At 41.0% G+C, this 22160-nt stretch overlaps 1 protein-coding gene across 1 annotated transcript in view; it reads right to left on the reverse strand.

Moving 5' to 3' along the window:
* The window catches only part of LOC145391125 (uncharacterized), an 82955-nt gene that overhangs the window by 7861 nt on the left and 52934 nt on the right, over positions 1 to 22160 (reverse strand). Inside the window, exons 3-5 of the mRNA XM_080265810.1 lie at positions 3553 to 3803; positions 2583 to 2683; positions 1317 to 1429 (exon numbers count right to left, since the gene is read on the reverse strand). Of these exons, the coding sequence (XP_080121936.1) occupies positions 1317 to 1429; positions 2583 to 2683; positions 3553 to 3803 (465 nt within the window). The remainder of the gene's footprint in view (positions 1 to 1316; positions 1430 to 2582; positions 2684 to 3552; positions 3804 to 22160) is intronic.

Here is a 22160-nt window from a genome sequence, read left to right on the forward strand (position 1 = left end):
TTTAACGCAGTCATCATTTCACTATGGGCAGTTTCCCAGACATTGCTTGTTTTCAAACCTTAATATCTCGGAAAGTATAGCACTTAGGGAAACAAATTAAAGATCATATTACTCACAACTCTTTCTCGTGCGAATGAAAGTATCCCTAGGTTTGTCGGTCATTGCACTGATATGTAATGATGTGAGGACGAGAACTAATTTTTGGCATTAGAGCAGGACATGTTCGTGCATCAGCCCGCGGCCCCACCTATGCCTTTGCTCTCAGCTTGATAACTTCTCCACTATTAGATAAACTAGACAATGTTGCATCCAAGGCATGCCTTGTGGCACTATCACTAAGACCTTTTCTAATATCCTTAGAAAGAGACTTGGCAGGGGTGGATGATGCAATTGGCTACAGGCAGTGTGGATGGAATCAGACAAATAGGAACCCAAAGACATCTTTGTACACCTGGCAAAAACACAGGTCAGACTGACTCTCATTTGTGTGCTATGGAGGGACTCCCTTCCTACCCCTTGGTTCTGAGATGAAATGGCGACCGACTCAACTGGTGGCGGAAAAACTCTTGAGTGTACAGTATAGCCGCTACCTGGCGGCCATGCATCTACTTACAAATATTATTTACTGGCGGCTTTGCTAATCTACCTACGAATAATACAGGCTTATGTATTTACTTACAGATTACTCAGCACTATTCAAACCATTATACACGACAGTCTTCTTACTTATCTGCTTACAAAATATCTGTTTACACATTTTCTTATGGATCCATTTATGGATCTACCAATCTATTTACATATCTACTTATGCAATGTACTCACACATTTACTTAAGGATTTACTTAAAGATATACTGACGAATATACATGCTACTCTATTGATGCATCCACTTTTGAATCTACTTACAGATGTACTCATGAGCATACTAATACACAAACCAGTCTACTGACGCATCTACTTACAACTTACGGATATACTCACGAATATACTAATACACAAACCAGACTGCTAATGTATCTACTGACACATCTACTTGCAGATCACGAATATAATATTAATTACACAAACCAGCCTACTAATGCATCTACTGACGCATCTACTTACGGATCACGAATATACCCAATAACACACAAACCAGACAACTGACGCATCTACTGACGCATCTACTTACGGATTATGATACTAATTACACAAACCAGACTGCTAACGCATCTACTTACGCATTTACTTGCTGATATACTTACACATCTGGTTACATACCTACTCTCGGGTGTACTTATGCATGTACTATCGGATCTACTTACGGATCTACTTACGCGTGACTGTGAGTGTGAAGAAATATGATACAGGCGGACTGGTAGTAAGTTGACACTCATATTGACCTGCGTCCACCTCCTGCACATCCTTCACCCACAGCTCCCACGCCTGCAGAGAGAGAGAGAGAGAGAGAGAGAGAGAGAGAGAGTTATAACCAATACTAATCTCGTTATTCACACATTTTCACATACATCTGCATATATTGCCATGAGTGATAATGGCCAAACCAGTAGCATTCCATGGCTTCCTTGTACCAACCTAAAAATAACTGATCTCTGTCATAAGATATACCGCACAGTCGCTTACTATTTCACTGACTGCTTCACAATTGGGGCAGGTCCATCACTTTCCTCCCTGATGCAGTGAAAATCATTTATATACAGAAAAACATACTGTGATTCTCTCAGTTTAGGAATATTAGCCAGCAGAGGAAAGTCACAAGGAAGAGAGGTGAAATATTAGGCCAAATCTTGTCCCCTACTGTACATTAACCCTTTGGAGGCAGAGGTGGGGAGGGTTCCCTTGGCTGAATAAAATCGTCTGGTGGTTGTTAGAACAAAAGGTCTATGTAATGCTTTTCTACTGTACAGTTCAAATAGATCAAGTAAAAAGAAGACTTATTCAGCTTCGGGGAGACCTTTCGTATACCTGAGAGAGAGAGAGAGAGAGAGAGAGAGAGAGAGAGAGAGAGAGAGAGAGAGAGAGAGAGAGCTGTTCCTAACATGAATTAAAATAAACACAAAGTAGCAGTTTGAAGTGTCATAGGCAAAAACATTATGCATCCGAATCAGTGTTAGTAAAAGCAGAACTCGAAAAAATGTGGCACAAATTTTTGAAAATATGAACATGCTAAAAAAAAAAAAAAAAAAAAAACTGGAACATGCATCATCAAACTCTGAGAAGAAAAACAAAGAAATAAACTGAAAACAGAAATTTAAAAATGTAGTCCTCAAAACTAACTTAAAATTATCATAGCTGTCTCGCGTAATTAAGAAAAAAGAATAGCTCCAAATATTTCTCATAACCATAATGTACCGAACACATGTAAAGGTAACCTGGTTATCATCCCAGCTTTATTTACCACTTTCGAAAATGATGTGGCGATACAAAAACAAGAAGAAGAAGAAGAATGAAGTAACTTGGTGAATATGAAAGAAATCCAACCAGTCTTTAAGTTGGGTGTATTCAGTAACTAAGATTGATAGACTGACTGAATGAAAGTTATACATATGGGTATTGTTACTGTATATAAAATGTGACGTACATCTGCATGGTCCCTGTGCACGACTGAAAACCTCTCCACCGGCACATACACCTGCTGCCCCACCGTCAGCAGCTGGTCGTTGTCCCTCTTCAACCACGCTACCTGAAAACATAACACGTATAAAGGTTGGGTGAGAGAGAGAGAGAGAGAGAGAGAGAGAGAGAGAGAGAGAGAGAGAGAGAGAGAGAGAGAGAGAGACGTAGGTTAGAGCTTGAATTCTATATTTACTCTAATATTAGAAAAAATAAAGAATACAAGCTCTAATCTGTGTGTATCTCACCCAACCTTTCCACTTGTCACAATGGATCATAACCCGTATACACAATACTTAACACAGTCTGAACAATGTTGGTACGAATATGTTCCCATTACTATATACCTGATATGCAGCAAAACCTTTGAAAATTTTCTTTGTTATATAATGTATTACCTGCCAAAGATAACTCTTGTACTCAACACTGATTCTTGTTACGTGTGTGTATTTTCATTTTTCGTTTTTCGTGGTTAGTGGTTCTCACATGTCTGTGCCTTCCTGTTCCTTTATTTTTTTTTCTAAAGCCCTTTCACCATATCCTTTAAAGTTTTGTAAAACCACAAACCCACCTCCTCTCTCTCTCTCTCTCTCTCTCTCTCTCTCTCTCTCTCTCTCTCACTGTATCACGGTTTCCCCGCCAAATATAAAAGCCTCAGCAATACTTAAGCCCACGCTCCCTCGGTGAAAACAAATACCTTCCATTTTGGTAAAGGTTGCGGAAGTGACCACCACCAACTCCACAGGGGCTTATGTTAAGAGAGAGAGAGAGAGAGAGAGAGAGAGAGAGAGAGAGAGAGTCCATTAAAGGAGCTGACAACGAGAAAGACGGGAGGGATACTGAGTGAGTGACATTATTAAGTCTCTCTCTCTCTCTCTCTCTCTCTCTCTCTCTCTCTCTCACCATTATATCACCTATCCATGTTTCACCGCCTCTCACCATTTCGTCAGATAGGTGATATGTATAGCAGCTGAAGGTCGCCTCTCCGCCAACCTGCGCCGCCACCTCCGTGTTATTCTGATACTGGAACTCCGGAGCCAGTGTGTTGAGGGCAAGTGCTTTCGCCCACAGGTCCTCGGCCGCCTCGTACAGATCCTGCCGGGAGGGGGCGGTGCTGGAAGGCCTTGAAGGGGGTAGTATGCGCTCTACGGTGCCTGCTGCAGCGCCTTCGCTGCTACAGATGCCAACAGCTTGGAGGAAAAAAGGAAGATAGGGTGAGTGATGTGATGATATACTGATGTTTTAGTTACTAACTTCCTGGAACCACAGAGAAAGAGACAGAGAAAGGGTGAGGAGTCCCTTAAAAAAATAAAAAAAGATTGACCCTGGTGTCTTGAAAACTGCAGGCACAATACCAAGCCTCGCCTGGCCGTGAATGAGGCACATGCATAAACGAACTTACCTCTTAATATTTACCCCAGCCGTATAGAACTTTTGTGGGTACTCACCATCCTCACACCAACAGTGCAGCCCTGGGCACTTCGTCAGTCACTTCACCAGGGATGTTTTGTTCTAAATGGGGCTATGGTGGCGTAGTGGCAAGAGGGATGAACACAATACCTACAGTAGGCCAAGTAACGTCGAATTAAAGGTATCTATTTAGAGACTGGAACTACCTCGATTTTTCTCCGGATATCGCAGTTTTTGTTCTGTTTATTTCTGTGTTTGTGTACCAAGTGGCACTTTTTGACAATGGAGGTGTACTGTAGCTGCTAACAAGTCAGTGGTAGGTACTCAAGAAGTCATAGGCAGTGTGTACAGATGCATATTTTAGTATCATTGTATCTCATGGTTGTTAATCCCAGCTACATAACAGACATAACCTAACCATAAAAACAATAATACTGTGGCCTAATAGAATGAAACCAAGTGATATATATATATATATATATATATATATATATATAGCTAGACAGATAGAGAGATAGAGAGGTAGATAGATAGACAGACAGGTAGACAGACAGATAGACTGATAAAGATAAAAAATTGTGTGTGTGTGTGTGTGTGTGTGTGTGTGTGTGTGTGTGTGTGTGTGTGTGAGAAACCTCATTCCACCCTATCTGTTTTCGACACGTCCTCCTTTACAATATTCTTTATTGCCTTGTGTTTGGTCTTCCTAGTCTTCTACTTCTAATAACTACACACACACACACACACACACACACACACACACACACACACACACACACACGTAGTCAGTCACTCTAGTCCCCCTCATTCTCTTTCTCTCTCTCTCTCTCCATTCTAGGAAATTTCAATATTCACCACCACCTTTAGCTCTCCTCTCCTCTCACTGATCCACCTAGTGAACTAGCCTACACCTTTTCTATCCTTAATGACCTAGAGTAGCTTGTACAGCACCCTACCCGTATCCCTGACCGCCTTGGAGAGAGCTCCAACATACTTGACCTCTTCCTTACCACTAATCTTTCTGCTTACACTGTTAATTTTTTCTCTCCGTTGGGCTCCTCCGATCACAACCTTATCACCTTAACCTGTCCTATTGCTCCGGTACGGCCTGTGGACCCTCCAAAGAAACGTTGTCCGTGGCACTTTGGAGCTGCGAACTGGGAGGCCCTCAGGAAGTACTTCTTTGATTTTCCCTGGAATAATTATTGCTTCCATGGCCGTGAGCCATCTGAGTGTGCCTTGCGCATTACGGAGGTTATTCTCTCGGGCATGAAAGCATACATTCCTTTCTCATATCCTCTGGCTAGTGCAAGAAAGCCTTGGTTTAATCACGCTTGTTCTAATGGTGTCCGCAACAAGGAGAGGGCCTATAAAAGGTACCGGAGCCAACCCACTCCTGAATCACATCTTTTATACGTTTCTGCCCGGAATTGTGCTGTCTGTTCTTCGCCCTGCTAAAAATAATTTTATCCGTACTATCTATCTATCTATCTATTGCCAGACGCCTCAATCCCGTTTGGGGTGGCCACAAACAAATCGCCTCCAAGTCGCCCTGTCCCCCGCCATTTCACTACCCTGCTCCCAACTCACACCCCCCTCTCTCATATACCTCTCCACCCCATCCCTCCATCTCATCCTCGGTCTCCCCCTCCCTCTTCCACCCTCCACCTCGCTCACATACACTCTCTTCGTCAGTCTTTCACCCTCCATCCTCTCCACATGGCCAAACCACCTCAGTGTGTTCCTCACAACGCTTCCTATCACATCCACATCAACACCACAACGCTCCTTTATATCCTCATTCGTCAGCCTGTCTCTCCACGTGACTCCACAAGCTCCTCTTAAATAACTCATTTCCACTGCTCTCACTCTTGACTTGTGTCCTTCCAACAACGTCCAAGCTTCACTTCCGTACGTTAGAGTTGGTATCACAATACTGTCATGTAGTAACTTTTTTACTTCCATGCTCACTTCCCTGTTTCTTATCACTGCTTTCAAGGAACCAGCAACCTTTCTTCCCTGCTGTACCCTTTCAAGCACTTCACCCTCCAAACCTCCATCCTTACTCATCACACTACCCAAATACTTAAACGTACTCACATTTTCCAATTCCTCACCATCCAACCTCGCTATACATTCACTGACTTCACCTCTCTCAAAGACCATCACTTTACTCTTCCCTACATTCACCTTTAGGTTCCGTTTCTTACACACTCTCTCAAACTCATCCACCAAGCCTTGCAGCTCCCCTTCATCTTCACTCAACAACACAGTATCATCTGCAAACAACAGTACAGGGAGTTTCCAAACACTATCCTCTCTCACCAGGGCCACTCCAACATCCACTACCCTACCTTGTACCTCTTTTATTACCCCATCCATGTACAGATTGAACAACCATGGAGACATGACACATCCCTGTTTCAAACCAACTTTCAAAGAGAAAAATTCACTTAGTTCACCATCCACACGCACTGCAGCCTTAGCACCATCATACATACTCTTCACAGCATTCAACAACTTCCCATCTACTCCATATATTCTTAACACTTTCCACAATCCTTGTCTATCCACCCTGTCATATGCTTTCTCCAAATCCATGAAAGCCGCATACAACTTCTTTCCCTTCTCTAGAAACTTTTCCACTAAAGATCTAAGAATGAATATCTGATCTACACAACCTCTTCCCTTCCTAAAGCCTCCTGTTCTTCTCCAACTAATTTCTCTGTTCTTTCTCTAACTCTGTCTATAAGTATCCTACCATACACTTTTCCTATTATACTAAGAAGACAAATGCCCCTATGATTACCACACACTTCTTTTTCCCCTTTTCCTTTGTACAAGGGAATAATTATACCTGACTTCCAATCCTCCGGGACTCTACCTTCCTCCCAGGCCAATCTGCACATCTTCCACATCCATTCTACTACTATCTCTCCCCCATGCTTCAGCATCTCACCACACACTCCATCAATTCCTGGGGCTTTCCCCGATTTAACTTTCTTCATTGCTTCCACAACCTCTATCCTACTGATTTCTACCTGTCTTCTCACCTCCCTCCTTCTCCCAGCCATTCCCCAGCCACTTATACTCGCATCACTTCCATCCTCTACGTTCAACAATTCCTTAAAGTGTTCTCTCCATCTGCTCACTTTTTCTCCCTTCTCCACTAGTAATCTACCATGTTTATCTTTCACTCCCCTGCTAACTTCACTTCCACCCTGTCTTACTCTTTTCACTTCTCTCCAGAACATTTTCTTACAGTCCCTCCACTTTACACTCAAATTCCTTCCAAATTCCTGATCCACTCTCTTCTTACTCTCTCTTACTAATCTTTTCACCTCTCTCTTCCTTTCCACATATAACTCTCTCTTCTGCCTCTCAACTTCTTCCACGCCCCTATTTCTCATCCATTCATTGTATGCTTTCTTCTTTTGTGCCACAGCCTGTTTCACCTCTTCAGTCCACCACGCTGTTCCTTGCACCCCCCTCCGTCTTCTTTTCCTTCCACACACCACATCACATGCTGCACATATTTCTTCTGTAAATATCTTACACACACCTTCCACGTCTCCCATCTGCTCCAATTCATATTTGCCCAATCGTTCCTCCACTTCTCTCTTATACTCTGCCTTTTTCTCATCCTCTTGTAACCTTTCCACTCTCCTTGCAACTACTCCTTCCTCTCGTCTTTCCCTTCTTCTATTCCTCCATCTTACTTGCATCCTAATTCTGGCCACCACCAAGTAGTGGTCAGAAAGGCCACTCCCCCAACCTCTATAAACTCTTGCATCCAATATACATCTTCGCATCCTTTCATCCACACACACATAATCAATCATTGCCTTCCTTTCATTCAGTTCACCACCCACCCTTCTCATCACTCGCCATGTATACCTGTGGATCATTTTATGCCTGAAGAGGGTATTGGCTATTACCAACCCCCTCCCAGCACAGATGTCCACTAACGCACTCCCATTCTCATCTATCTCAGCAGGCACACCCCACTCACCAACTATTCCATCCACCTTCACATTACCAACTTTACCATTCATATCACCGATCAAAAACACTCTCTCATTCCTTCCAAACTTTTCCATGCACACTTCCACATTTGTCCAGAACTCTTCTCTCACTCTTCTAGCACGATCTTGCGTTGGCGCATACACACACACAATCGCCCACATTTGTATTCCAACTTTCAACTTTACCCACACAATCCTTGACCCAACTGATCCATACTGTCTTATGCTCTTCTTCCATCTTTTACTCACAACTATACACACTCCTTCCTTTGCCCTCTCATTCTCATCTACTCCTGCACATATACCCCATCCATACTCCCATTCTCTCACACTTTCTCCTCTCCATTTTGTTTCAGTTATTCCACATACATCCACTTTCGCATCCTCAAGCACCTGGACAATCTCTCTCTCTTTCATCTCATCATTCGCTCCTCTTACATTCCATGTACACATTACCAAGTCCTTTGTCCGGTCCTGGGTCGTCAACGTTTGGTCAGTCCTTGTCCGAGGCTTCTTGTTTGTTTTTTTAGTTAGTTGTTTTCCGGGGAGGGGCACTAACCCTCCGCCAACCCTTTTAGTCGCCTTTTACGACAAGCAGGGATACTGGGGGAGTATTCTTGAAAACCCCCCTACCCCCAACTCGAATTCTTCCCGCTTCCTCTGGCACCTTGCCAAACACCTTTCTAACAACTTTACCTCATCATCCTTCCCTTCTCTTTTCTACTCTGACGGCTCTGTAGCTATTTCTACTACAGATAAAGCAGATCTCTTTGCTCAGACTTTCTCCTCCAATTCCACTTTAGACGATTCCGGTGCTGTTCCTCCATCACTTGCCCCCTCTGACTTCCTCATGGCTGACATTAAAATTTCTTCAGCTGATGTATTTTCTGCCATCACTGGCCTCAATACTAATAAGGAATATGGGCCTGATGGGGTCCCTCCTGTTGTTCTCAAGAACTGTGCTTCTGTGCTTACACCCTGCCTAGGCAAACTCTTTCGCCTTTGTCTATCAACTTGTACCTTTCCTTCTTGCTGGAAGTTTCCTCCCATTCAGCCAGTCCCAAAGAAGGGTGACCATTCCCAACCCTTTAACTATCGTCCAATTGCTTTAACATCCTGTATCTCAAAAGTTTTCGAGTCAAATTCTTAATAGAAAAATTTTAAAACATCTTTCCTGTCACAACCTTCTTTCTGATCGTCAGCATGGGTTCCGTCAGGGACGCTCCACTGGCGATCTTCTTACCTACCTTTCAGACTCCTGGTCATTCTCCTTTCGGGACTTTGGCAAAAGCTTTGCCATTGCACTTCACATCTCTAAGGCTTTCGATCGAGTCTGGCATAAATCTTTAATTTCCAAACTGCCCTCTTACGGTTTCTATCCTTTTATCTGTGCCTTCATCTCTAGCTTCCTTTCTGGTCATTCTATAGCCGCTGTTGTAGACGGTCATCGTTCTTCTCCTAGAGCTATCAACAGTGGTGTTCCTCAGGGCTCTGTCCTATCACCAACTCTCTTCCTTTTATTCATCAATGACCTTCTAAGCTGTACATCTAACCCTATCCACTGTCATGCTGATGACTCCACCCTACACCTTCCCATTCAGTTTCCGCAACGTCCATCTCAGCAGTTACTTCAACAAACAAGGAATGAGGCTATGGCACACCTAATGTCCGACTTGGTTCGTATCTCTGATTAGGGTTAAAATAATCTCGTTGTTTTTAATACATCAAACACTCAGTTTTTACACCCATTAACCCAACAAAATCTTCCACAGGTATACCCACTAATGTTTAATAATATTCAGCTTAATCCTGCATCATCCTTGAACATGCTTGGGGTTTCATTTACTCGGGACTTATCTTGGAAAGATTATATTACATCTCTTGTAAAATCTGCTTCCAAGAGATTGGGTGTCATAAGCCGACTCCGTTCCTTCTTTACTCCTGCACAATTGTTGACTCTATACAGGGGTTTTATCCGCCCCTGTGTGAAGTACAACTCTAATGTGTTGGGAGGCTCCCCACATACAGCTCTTCTCAATAGAGTGGAGTCAAAGGCTTTTCGTCTCATTAACTCTCCTCCTCTTACTGACTCCCTTCAACCTCTGTCTCTTCGTCGCACTGTTGCATCTTTATCTCTTTTCTATCGCTCCTTCAATGGTCATTGCTCCTCTGAACTGTCTGCATGCATCCCTCCACCTTTACGACAGGCGCATAGCACCCGTTTAGCAGCAAACTCACATCCCTTTTCTGTCCAACTCTCTAATGCAAGAGTTAACCGTTACACCCGGTCCTTCATTTATGCAACAGGTCAGCTCTGGAACTGTCTCCCACTGTCTGTATTTCCTGCTTCCTATGATCTCCAGTCTTTCAAACGCAGTGTGTCCAGGCATCTCAAAATGATCGGATTTTGAATTTGGCTCTCTCTTGTATTTTGTTCTTCTCTTGGAAGGAACAACAATTGCGGGCTCGCGGCCTTTGGTTCCTTCTTCCTCGCATAAATAAAAAAATTTATTATCTATATATATATATATATATATATATATATATATATATATATATATATATATAGATGCAATAGATTCACCATGGGGGAAGCGTAGTCTCAATATGAAGATAAACACCAACGTTATCAGGAACATCTTTAATAAATTGGTGACGTTTCGACAACTCGTTTGTCATTTTCAAACCTATAGAAAATACAATAAAATCAAAGTAAACACCATGTCTATGATAAAAATACGAAAACTAAAGTAAAAAACCAAAGTAAAACACCATGTCTAATAAAATACAAGTGAAGAATTAATATGATAAGATGAGGAAATGAATTATACATAGCTAACGTTGGTGGGATGTTACTAAGTACAAGGAAAATTTAAACAGAAATACATGTAATAAGACAATACATAAGTCAAACCTTAAAAACAGAGAAGGGGCGTGGAGCAGTCGTGTGTGCCCAGTGTGGGCTGTAGGTGGTTAGTGAGGAGTGATTCAGCCAGGAGGCGTGTTACCTCGTCACGACAAGCGTGGACAACAGAAAAATCAGATTCGCTTATGGGATGGCCTAAGGCTTCACAGCAATTTCGGATGGCAGAGAAAGGTGGCTTAGCCATAGGTAGACCGGTTCTGTATGACCGTCCCTGATGTTCTGCAATTCTTACTCGTAATTGCCTTTTTGTCTGTCCAATATAAGACGCATTACAGCGACTTGAGGGTAAAATTCCCTAACTAAACTCGCTATATTATTATGTATGGAAAAACTTTTTGGACCTAAAAATGGCAAGATACAATATACAGGTGATTTATTTGCTGTGAGTTTAGGAGTAGGTGGGTTACGGATCTTATTTAGTTGTCTTCCCATATGGGTTTGTGTGAAAGACATTGGGAAACCATTAGAGAACAATGTTTTCGTAAGAAAACTCAATTCCGAGTGTAAAGCAGAATAGGATGAACAAATATTATAAGTTCTGGTCAGCAGGGTTGACACCAAATTGCGTTTAAACTGAATTGGGATTGCTGAGTTGAATTTCATGGTTAATCCTGTGAAAGTGGGTTTGCGGTATACTGAAGTGATGAAGGAATTAGTAGATTTTTGGACTAGTATATCAAGAAAGGGAAGTTTGTTGTTTTCTTCAATATCAGAAGTGAAATGAATGTTAGCATGCCTCGAGTTTAAATAGTTTAGAAAAAGAGGGATGTGGTCTGGAGAACTAAACAATAAAAATGTATCGTCGATATATCTACGGTAGAGGAGAGGTTTGAAATGGGAGGGGCATTGCTGTAGCCAGTTTGTCTCATGGTAACACAAAAATGCGTTTGCTAAGCAGGGACCTAGGGGATTCCCCATCATCACTCCATCAATTTGCTTATAAGATTTTCCGTTGAAAAGGAAAAGACAATCTTTAGAAGCGAGAGACAGTAATTTACGGAACTGGTTCATATTAAATCCATCTATTATTTTCTCGTGTTTAAATACTTGTTTGGTGCAAATGTCTATAGTTTCATAAAGAGGAATATTAGTGAACAGGGACTTTATATCGAAAGAAGCCATAGTACAGTGGTCAACATCGTAGTTACAAATCTCCTTAGCGAAAGTAAATGAATCTTTAACCGTATAGCAATTTTTAGTGATGGGGGTAGTCATAGGTACAAGAAATTTAGATATGTTATAGATAACAGTCCCAGTGGCAGAGAGAATGAGTCTGACTGGACAGTTCTGTTTATGTACTTTAGGGAGCCCATACATGACTCCTGGTGTAGCGCCAGATACGTATAATTCTGAGTACACTTCATTACTAATTACTCCATCAGACTTCAGCTTCCTTAGGAAATTGTTTACTTGATCTTCACGTTTCAGGGTCAAAGAAAATTCATCATCATTTACGATTTTGAACTTTGAACAATCATTAAGAATTTCAGACATTTTACACAGATAATCAGTCTTGTCCAGAATTACGACACCATTTCCTTTGTCTGGTTTAGTTATGATAATAGAATCATCATCTTTTAAACTTTTCAACACATTAATTTGCTCTCGTGTGACATTACTGCAAGAATAATTTGAAGAATAAAAACTAGTAAAAGCAATGTGCTTCAAGCTATTCTTTAAAAAATCATAAGTTCTACCACTACCTTGATAAAAAGAATGAGCAGACAAGTTCTTAAAAAATCGTTCAAATCCAAGAAAATGCGGGAGGAACCTGGGCTTTGGGGTGTGAATGGCATACTTTAAATTGCTGTGAAGCCTTAGGCCATCCCATAAGCGAATCTGATTTTTCTGTTGTCCACGCTTGTCGTGACGAGGTAACACGCCTCCTGGCTGAATCACTCCTCACTAACCACCTACAGCCCACACTGGGCACACACGACTGCTCCACGCCCCTTCTCTGTTTTTAAGGTTTGACTTATGTATTGTCTTATTACATGTATTTCTGTTTAAATTTTCCTTGTACTTAGTAACATCCCACCAACGTTAGCTATGTGTTATTCATTTCCTCATCTTATCATATTAATTCTTCACTTGTATTTTATTAGACATGGTGTTTTACTTTGGTTTTTTACTTTAGTTTTCGTATTTTTATCATAGACATGGTGTTTACTTTGATTTTATTGTATTTTCTATGGGTTTGAAAATGACAAACGAGTTGTCGAAACGTCACCAATTTATTAAAGATGTTCCTGATAACGTTGGTGTTTATCTTCATATTGAGACTACGCTTCCCCCATGGTGAATCTATTGCATCTGTATTAACAAGACGTTATGGACCTCCAACGCTACAGGCCTACCGAGCAGCTGAACGGCTCGACTTCAAGGTCAAGAAAGTCCAGCTGGACTTAGATTTCCTCACCACCTGTGAACAACATGACTTCACCCCTACTTTTCTTAATTTTAAAGTTCCCAATGCCCACATAAGGTCGTCAAGACTCTACAGAAGTTGCCAAAGACGTATTCTTACATACGAGGTAAAGAGTAAACAACGTCTACTGAGGGTTCATAAAAACAAATTAACATGTTCATTATCTTCACTGAAAAAATCTGTATCATTTTTTGACTTTACCCATTTGACTAATCTTATAGAGAGAACTAATGGGAACTCTATATCTCGTGTTAAATTCACCCAGCAACGGAAATTACGGACATTAGGATTTGTTAACCCCGATAGTGTACCCCATGATAAAGTGATTTTTAATTATTCTAGTAGACAGCTGACTAGTGTAGAAAAATCCATTTTGTGTAAGGGTTTAAAGTATGCCATTCACACCCCAAAACCCAGGTTCCTCCCGCATTTTCTTGGATTTGAACGATTTTTTAAGAACTTGTCTGCTCATTCTTTTTATCAAGGTAGTGGTAGAACTTATGATTTTTTAAAGAATAGCTTGAAGCACATTGCTTTTACTAGTTTTTATTCTTCAAATTATTCTTGCAGTAATGTCACACGAGAGCAAATTAATGTGTTGAAAAGTTTAAAAGATGATGATTCTATTATCATAACTAAACCAGACAAAGGAAATGGTGTCGTAATTCTGGACAAGACTGATTATCTGTGTAAAATGTCTGAAATTCTTAATGATTGTTCAAAGTTCAAAATCGTAAATGATGATGAATTTTCTTTGACCCTGAAACGTGAAGATCAAGTAAACAATTTCCTAAGGAAGCTGAAGTCTGATGGAGTAATTAGTAATGAAGTGTACTCAGAATTATACGTATCTGGCGCTACACCAGGAGTCATGTATGGGCTCCCTAAAGTACATAAACAGAACTGTCCAGTCAGACTCATTCTCTCTGCCACTGGGACTGTTATCTATAACATATCTAAATTTCTTGTACCTATGACTACCCCCATCACTAAAAATTGCTATACGGTTAAAGATTCATTTACTTTCGCTAAGGAGATTTGTAACTACGATGTTGACCACTGTACTATGGCTTCTTTCGATATAAAGTCCCTGTTCACTAATATTCCTCTTTATGAAACTATAGACATTTGCACCAAACAAGTATTTAAACACGAGAAAATAATAGATGGATTTAATATGAACCAGTTCCGTAAATTACTGTCTCTCGCTTCTAAAGATTGTCTTTTCCTTTTCAACGGAAAATCTTATAAGCAAATTGATGGAGTGGCGATGGGGAATCCCCTAGGTCCCTGCTTAGCAAACGCATTTTTGTGTTACCATGAGACAAACTGGCTACAGCAATGCCCCTCCCATTTCAAACCTCTCCTCTACCGTAGATATATCGACGATACATTTTTATTGTTTACTTCTCCAGACCACATCCCTCTTTTTCTAAACTATTTAAACTCGAGGCATGCTAACATTCATTTCACTTCTGATAGTGAAGAAAACAACAAACTTCCCTTTCTTGATATACTAGTCCAAAAATCTACTAATTCCTTCATCACTTCAGTATACCGCAAACCCACTTTCACAGGATTAACCATGAAATTCAACTCAGCAATCCCAATTCAGTTTAAACGCAATTTGGTGTCAACCCTGCTGACCAGAGCTTATAATATTTGTTCATCCTATTCTGCTTTACACTCGAAATTGAGTTTTCTTACGAAAACATTGTTCCCTAATGGTTTCCCAATGTCTTTCACACAAACCCATATGGGAAGACAACTAAATAAGATCCGTAACCCACCTACTCCTAAACTCACAGCAAATAAATCACCTGTATATTGTATCTTGCCATTTTTAGGTCCAAAAAGTTTTTCCATACGTAATAATATAGCGAGTTTAGTTAGGGAATTTTACCCTCAAGTATGTCTTAGAACAATTTTCAAACCCAGCAACACCATTGGACAATGGTTCAAACATAAAGACCGAATCCCTGACGCTCTGCAATCCTCTGTTGTCTATAATTATAACTGTAGTCGCTGTAATGCGTCTTATATTGGACAGACAAAGAGGCAATTACGAGTAAGAATTGCAGAACATCAGGGACGGTCATACAGAACCGGTCTACCTATGGCTAAGCCACCTTTCTCTGCCATCCGAAATTGCTGTGAAGCCTTAGGCCATCCCATAAGCGAATCTGATTTTTCTGTTGTCCACACTTGTCGTGACGAGGTAACACGCCTCCTGGCTGAATCACTCCTCACTCACCACCTACAGCCCACACTGGGCACACACGACTGCTGCACGCCCCTTCTCTGTTTTTAAGGTTTGACTTATGTATTGTCTTATTACATGTATTTCTGTTTAAATTTTCCTTGTACTTAGTAACATCCCACCAACGTTAGCTATGTATAATTCATTTCCTCATCTTATCATAATAATTCTTCACTTGTATTTTATTAGACATGGTGTTTTACTTTGGTTTTTTACTTTAGTTTTCGTATTTTTATCATAGACATGGTGTTTACTTTGATTTTATTGTATTTTCTATAGGTTTGAAAATGACAAACGAGTTGTCGAAACGTCACCAATTTATTAAAGATGTTCCTGATAACGTTGGTGTTTATCTTTATATATATATATATATATATATATATATGTATATATACTGTATACACACACACACTCTTGTGTGTGTGTCTCCGTCTCATATAATTTTCCTTTTTGATCTAACTCTTCTATCTTCCATCCTTCTCACTCTCAAACACTCTCTCAGTTAGTCTCTCTCCCCCTCCCACCAGAAGAAAAACAAAACAAAACAAAAACACCAACTTCCCCGCTAAGCATTCCTACCACAAAAAATAAAATAAAATAAAATAAAATAAAAGGTGTTGGAATACTACCCTGAACGGTTTTCGTTCCTCTTCATGGGCGGACAAACAAACAAGCAAACAGAGTGGCTTATACAAACAGGTAGGCGAAAGATTAAAGGAAAAGCTAAAAACATACAGATTTGTTTTTCGCCATTTATTAACGGACAGTGTCGAGTGGTTTACACACTCTCTCTCTCTCTCTCTCTCTCTCTCTCTCTCTCTCTCTCTCTCTCTCTCTCCTTATAATGACCCCCATTCTCTTTCCACTCCCCGATCAACTTCATTTTTGTGCATTTATTATTATGCATTCATTCTCCATTCATTTCTCCATTCATCCCACACACCCAGCCCACCACACATACATCCATTTGCACTCAAAATCAATTGACCTTTTTTTTATCACCCGTTTTATCAAGCGTGAAAACACTATTGTTTTGGGTCAGTGCACTTGTATGCATGAGTTTCACGGACGGACAAGCAAACAAATTAACACAACGCAGCACTGGCTTTTTATGCCCACCAGGAAACAAATAATAGTAAAGGAGTGTAACTGTGAATATGAATGATATTAACTCATGATATGGACAACACATCAGCCTCTTGCAGCTTAACAATTGCACTAATGTTTGCCCGCAAAAAATTTGCAGGACTAACTAATAGCCTTTCCATCACAGAATGTTTGCAGATACTATTATCTTTGTTTCCATACCATTATTGAGCCCAAAATGACCAATTCTGACCAAAAAGTCGAAAAGAAAAATATTTTGGTATATTTCCGCGTGTTGCAATTTCCAATAGTTTCGCGTCGTCCAGTCGCGTGCGATCGTCGAAACTTTTGCTTGGTATTTTCTATACTTGCCCCGACCTAATGCAAAAAGAATTAGATCGATATCTGTTACCGTTCTCGTGAAAGAAAAGAACAAACATATACAAATATTTTCGCTTGTTGTGATTTCCGACAATTTCGCGCCGTCCCGTCGCATGCGATCGCCATTTTTTTTCTGACACTCCCTGGACTTACCCAACCTAATGCTAGAATCAGGCCATTATCTATTAAAGCTCTCGTGAAAAATCAAACAAACAGAGACACAGACAAATAGACATATACAAAGCTTGACTTTATTATTTAGATAACATCGAGTGAGTGGATGACATGTTGGTATCGCAGCCCAAGAACTAAAGAGAATCTATAATCCTTGCTACAACCTACCAAAGTACGCTAAAAGGAACACTGATGGTGCGGTGTGTGGTGCACTATTGTAACAGACAGATAGATAAACAGATCGACCAAGCGGATTATACCAAATACTGAATGGGAGTTGAAATATTAAAGTGTGTGTGTGTGTGTGTGTGTGTGTGTGTGTGTGCGTGTGCGCATGCGCGTGAGCGTGAGAGCGAGCGCACGTGCTTTGGCATGTAGGCTATGAATAGAGTGGATGGAGTGAAAAGTTTAGGGAGCGACTTCTGTGTCTGTCTGTCTGTCTGACTGTCTGTCTGTCTGTCTGTCTGTCTGTCTGTCTGTCTCTCTCTCTCTCTCTCTCTCTCTCTCTCTCTCTCTCTCTCTCTCTCTCTCTTTCTCTCCCTCCTTATTTCACTTTTAAACTTTCCAAATTTCTTCACTTCCTTTCACTTCATTTCACTTTCTTTCAGTTCGTTTCATTCCCTTCCACTTCACATCTTTTGATGTGACTGTAGCACCAGTCAAGCAGGGCAGTACTCCCGAGGTGGATGGAAAGCTGATGACAGGGAGTGCTGGAGCTCCCGTTTCATCAGCCCTCAGGACTAGTTCCTGACCATCCCCCTTTGCTGAACTTTTTCAGTGTCTCAGTTACACAGAGAGTAGGCCAGCATGCTCTCCAGTACAAATATCTCTAACTATCTACACCAAACTACATGCACAGTACACACTACACTTCCTTTTCCAAAATTCAAAAAAATATGGCGTCTTATCACCAAGCCTCGGAGTCCCCGGGGGGGGACCATAAATGCCCCCACCATCCGCCCCTCTCCTGGTGATGACTCGAGGTGCCTGGAACCACTGTCTGACTCTCTTCTTCTTCATTTCTGCAACATTCACGGCCTTTCCTCTAACTTTTGCTCTGTTGAGCACCACCTCTCCTCCTCTAAACCTCACCTTCTTTTTCTAACTGAGACTCAGCTGTCTGAGGCAACTGACAGCAAACCCTTTTCTGTATCCTCCTACTTTCTCTACACTCATTTCAAAGCCAAAGGTGGCTGTTGTGTGTATGTACGCAATGACTTATCTTGCTCTCGTGTTCCTGAACTCGATTCTTCTGAATTCTCTACACTCTGGCTTCGGCTTTCCTGTCATTCTCTAACTAAATACATCTGTGTTGTTTACTTATCCCCTAATTCTACTGACTATCAAAAATTCTTCGACTGTCTTACTTCTACGATGTAACACATTCTATCCATTTCTCCTTTCTCTGAAATCTCCATTCTAGGAGATTTCAATGTTCACCACCACCTTTGGCTCTCCTCTCCTTTCACGGATCCACCTGGTGAACAAGCCTACATCTTTTCTATCCTTAATGACCTAGAGCAGCTTGTACAGCACCCTACCCGTATCCCTGACCGCCTTGGAGAGAGCTCCAACATACTTGACCTCTTCCTCACAACTAATCCTTCTGTTACTCTGTTAATCTTTTCTCTCCGTTGGGCTCCTCTGATCATAACCTTATCACCTTAACCTGTCCTATCACTCCGGTACGGCCTGTGGACCCTCCAGGGAAACGTTGTCTGTGGCATTTTGGAGCTGCGGACTGGGAGGCCCTCAAGCAGTACTTCTTTGATTTTCCCTGGAATGATTATTGCTTCCATGGACGTGAGCCATCTGAGTGTGCCTTGCGCATTACGGAGGTTATTCTCTCGGGCATGAAAGCATACATTCCTTTCTCATATCCTCTGGCTAGTGCAAGAAAGCCTTGGTTTAATCACGCTTGTTCTAATGGTGTCCGCAAGGAGAGGGCCTACAAAAGGTACTGGAGCCAACCCACCCCTGAATCACATCATCTTTACGTTTCTGCCCGGAATCGTGCTAAGTCTGTTCTTCGCTCTGCTAAAAATAAATTCATCTGTACTAAATGCTCTCAACTCTCCAACTCGAATTCTTCCCGCTCCTTCTGGCACCTTGCCAAAAACCTTTCTAACAACTTTACCTCATCATCCTTCCCTCCTCTTTTCTACTCTGATGGTTCTGTAGCTATTTCTTCTACTGATAAAGCAGATTTCTTCGCACAGACTTTCTCCTCCAGTTCCACCTTAGACGATTCTGGTGCTGTTCCTCCATCACTTGCCCCCTCTGACTTCCTCATGGCTGACATTAAAATTTCTTCAGCTGATGTATTTTCTGCCATCACTGGCCTCAGTACTAACAAGGCATATGGGCCTGATGGGGTCCCTCCTGTTGTTCTCAAGAACTGTGATTATGTGCTTACACCCTGCCTAGGCAAACTCTTTCGCCTTTGTCTGTCAAATTGTACCTTTCCTTCTTGCTGGAAGTTTGCTCTCATTCAGCCAGTCCCAAAGAAGGGTGACCACTCCCAACCCTCCAACTATCGTCCAATTGCTTTAACGTCCTGTATTTCAAAAGTTTTTGAGTCAATTCTCAATAGAAAAATTTTAAAGCATCTTTCCTATCACAACCTTCTTTCTGATCGTCAGTACGGGTTCCATCAGGGACGCTCCACTGGCGATCTTCTCACCTACCTGTCAGACTCCTGGTCATCCTCCTTTCGGGACTTTGGCGAAAGCTTTGCCATTGCACTTGACATCTCAAAGGCTTTTGATCGAGTCTGGCATAAATCTTTAATTTCCAAACTGCTCTCCTACGGTTTCTATCCTTCTATCTGTGCCTTCATCTCTAGCTTCCTTTCTGGTCGTTCTATAGCCGCTGTTGTAGATGGACATATGTTCTTCTCCTAGATCTATCAACAGTGGTGTTCCTCAGGGCTCTGTCCTATCACCAACTCTCTTCATTTTATTCATCAATGATCTTCTAAGCTGCACATCTAACCCTATCCACTCATACGCTGATGACTCCACCCTTCACCTTTCCATTCGGTTCCTGCAACGCCCATCTCAACAGTTACTTCAACAAACAAGGGATGAGGCTATGGCACACCTAATGTCTGACTTGGCTCGTATCTCTGACTGGGGTAAAAATAATATGGTTGTTTTTAATGCATCTAAGACTCAGTTCTTACACATATCAACCCGACAAAATCTTCCATAGGTATACCCACTAATGTTTAATAATATTCAGCTTAATCCTGCATCATCCTTGAACATGATTGGGGTTTCATTTACTTGGGACTTATCTTGGAAAGATCATATTACATCTCTTGTAAAATCTACTTCCAAGAGATTGGGTGTGCTAAGCCGACTCCGCTTTTTCTTTACCCCTGCACAATTGTTGACTCTATACAGGGGTTTTATCTGCCCCTGTGTGGAATACAGCTCTCATGTGTGGGGAGGCTCCCCACATACAGCTCTTCTCAATAGGGTGGAGTCAATGGCTTTTCGTCTCATTAACTCTCCTCCTCTTACTGACTCCCATCAACCTCTGTCTCTATGCCGCACTGTTGCATCTTTATCCCTTTTCTATCGCTACTTTGATGGTCACTGCTCCTCTGAACTGTCTGCTTGCATTCCTCCACCTATACGACGGGTGCGTACCACCCGTCTGGCAGCAAACTCTCATCCCTTTTCTGTCCAACTCTCTAATGCAAGAGTTAACCGTTACTCCCAGTCTTTCATTTATGCAACAGGTCAACTCTGGAACTGTCTCCCTCTGTCTGTATTTCCTGCTGCCTATGATGTCCAGTCTTTCAAACGGAGTGTGTCCAGGCATCTCAAAATGATCGGATCTTGAATTTGGCTCTCTGTTGTATTTTGTTTTTCTTTTGGAGGGAACTGTACTGCGGGCTCATGGCCTTTGGTTCCTTCTTCCTCGCATAAAAAAAAAACTCTACCCTTTCATTGTTTCATTTTCACTCCCATTCATTTCACTTTAGTCCACTTTCCATTCATTTACTTCACTTCCTTTCCCTTCATATCCTTCTTCCCTTTACCCCATTTCCTTGCACTTCCCTTTAGTGGGCTCCCCTGAGCTGAAGGTTGCAAGAATAATGCAACAGAAGAAAAAAATACTTCTTTAGCTTCCAACCACTTTTTTTTTTTTTAACGGTTGGGCGGGCGGTTTTTATATATATATATATATATATATATATATATATATATATATATATATATATATATATACATAGATAGACAGACAATAGATAGATATACTGTATATATATATATATATATATATATATATATATACATATATATATATCTTTATATATATATATATATATATATATATATATACATAGATAGACAGACAATAGATAGATATACTGTATATATATATATATATATATATATATATATATATACAGTGTAAATATAATATACCAGGATATGCGAAAGATATTCATGGTGTACATTCATAGCCATAAGGTGTGGTAGGGATGTATGAAAGGCCATACAAACCGTGTATGAAGCTAAGAAGAGACGAAAACATGAACGTCTTGTTGAATCCTTTGTTTGAAAACATTTTGCCATACTTTTAATTATATTTTAAAATAAAGAACAACAAAAATGAGAGTTGGGGTCATTTCATAGTCAGGCGGGGATGCTAAACAAGTATTTTTTTTTTTTTTAATGTGGCCTAAGTGATATAAATGTAACTGTAATTCAGAGTTTTTTGTAAGATGTTTATTTCGCACAATGATAGTTGAAACGCAGAAAATATTTGAAACGTATATAGAAAGTGTGACTTGTTTACTTGAGAGAGATTAACCCCTTTCCCACGGGGTGTCACTTTCGT

This window comes from Coenobita brevimanus, chromosome 17 (assembly GCF_032717465.1).
Source record: "Coenobita brevimanus isolate Jiangsu-jjx chromosome 17, ASM3271746v2, whole genome shotgun sequence".
Taxonomy (NCBI): Eukaryota; Metazoa; Arthropoda; class Malacostraca; order Decapoda; family Coenobitidae; genus Coenobita; species Coenobita brevimanus.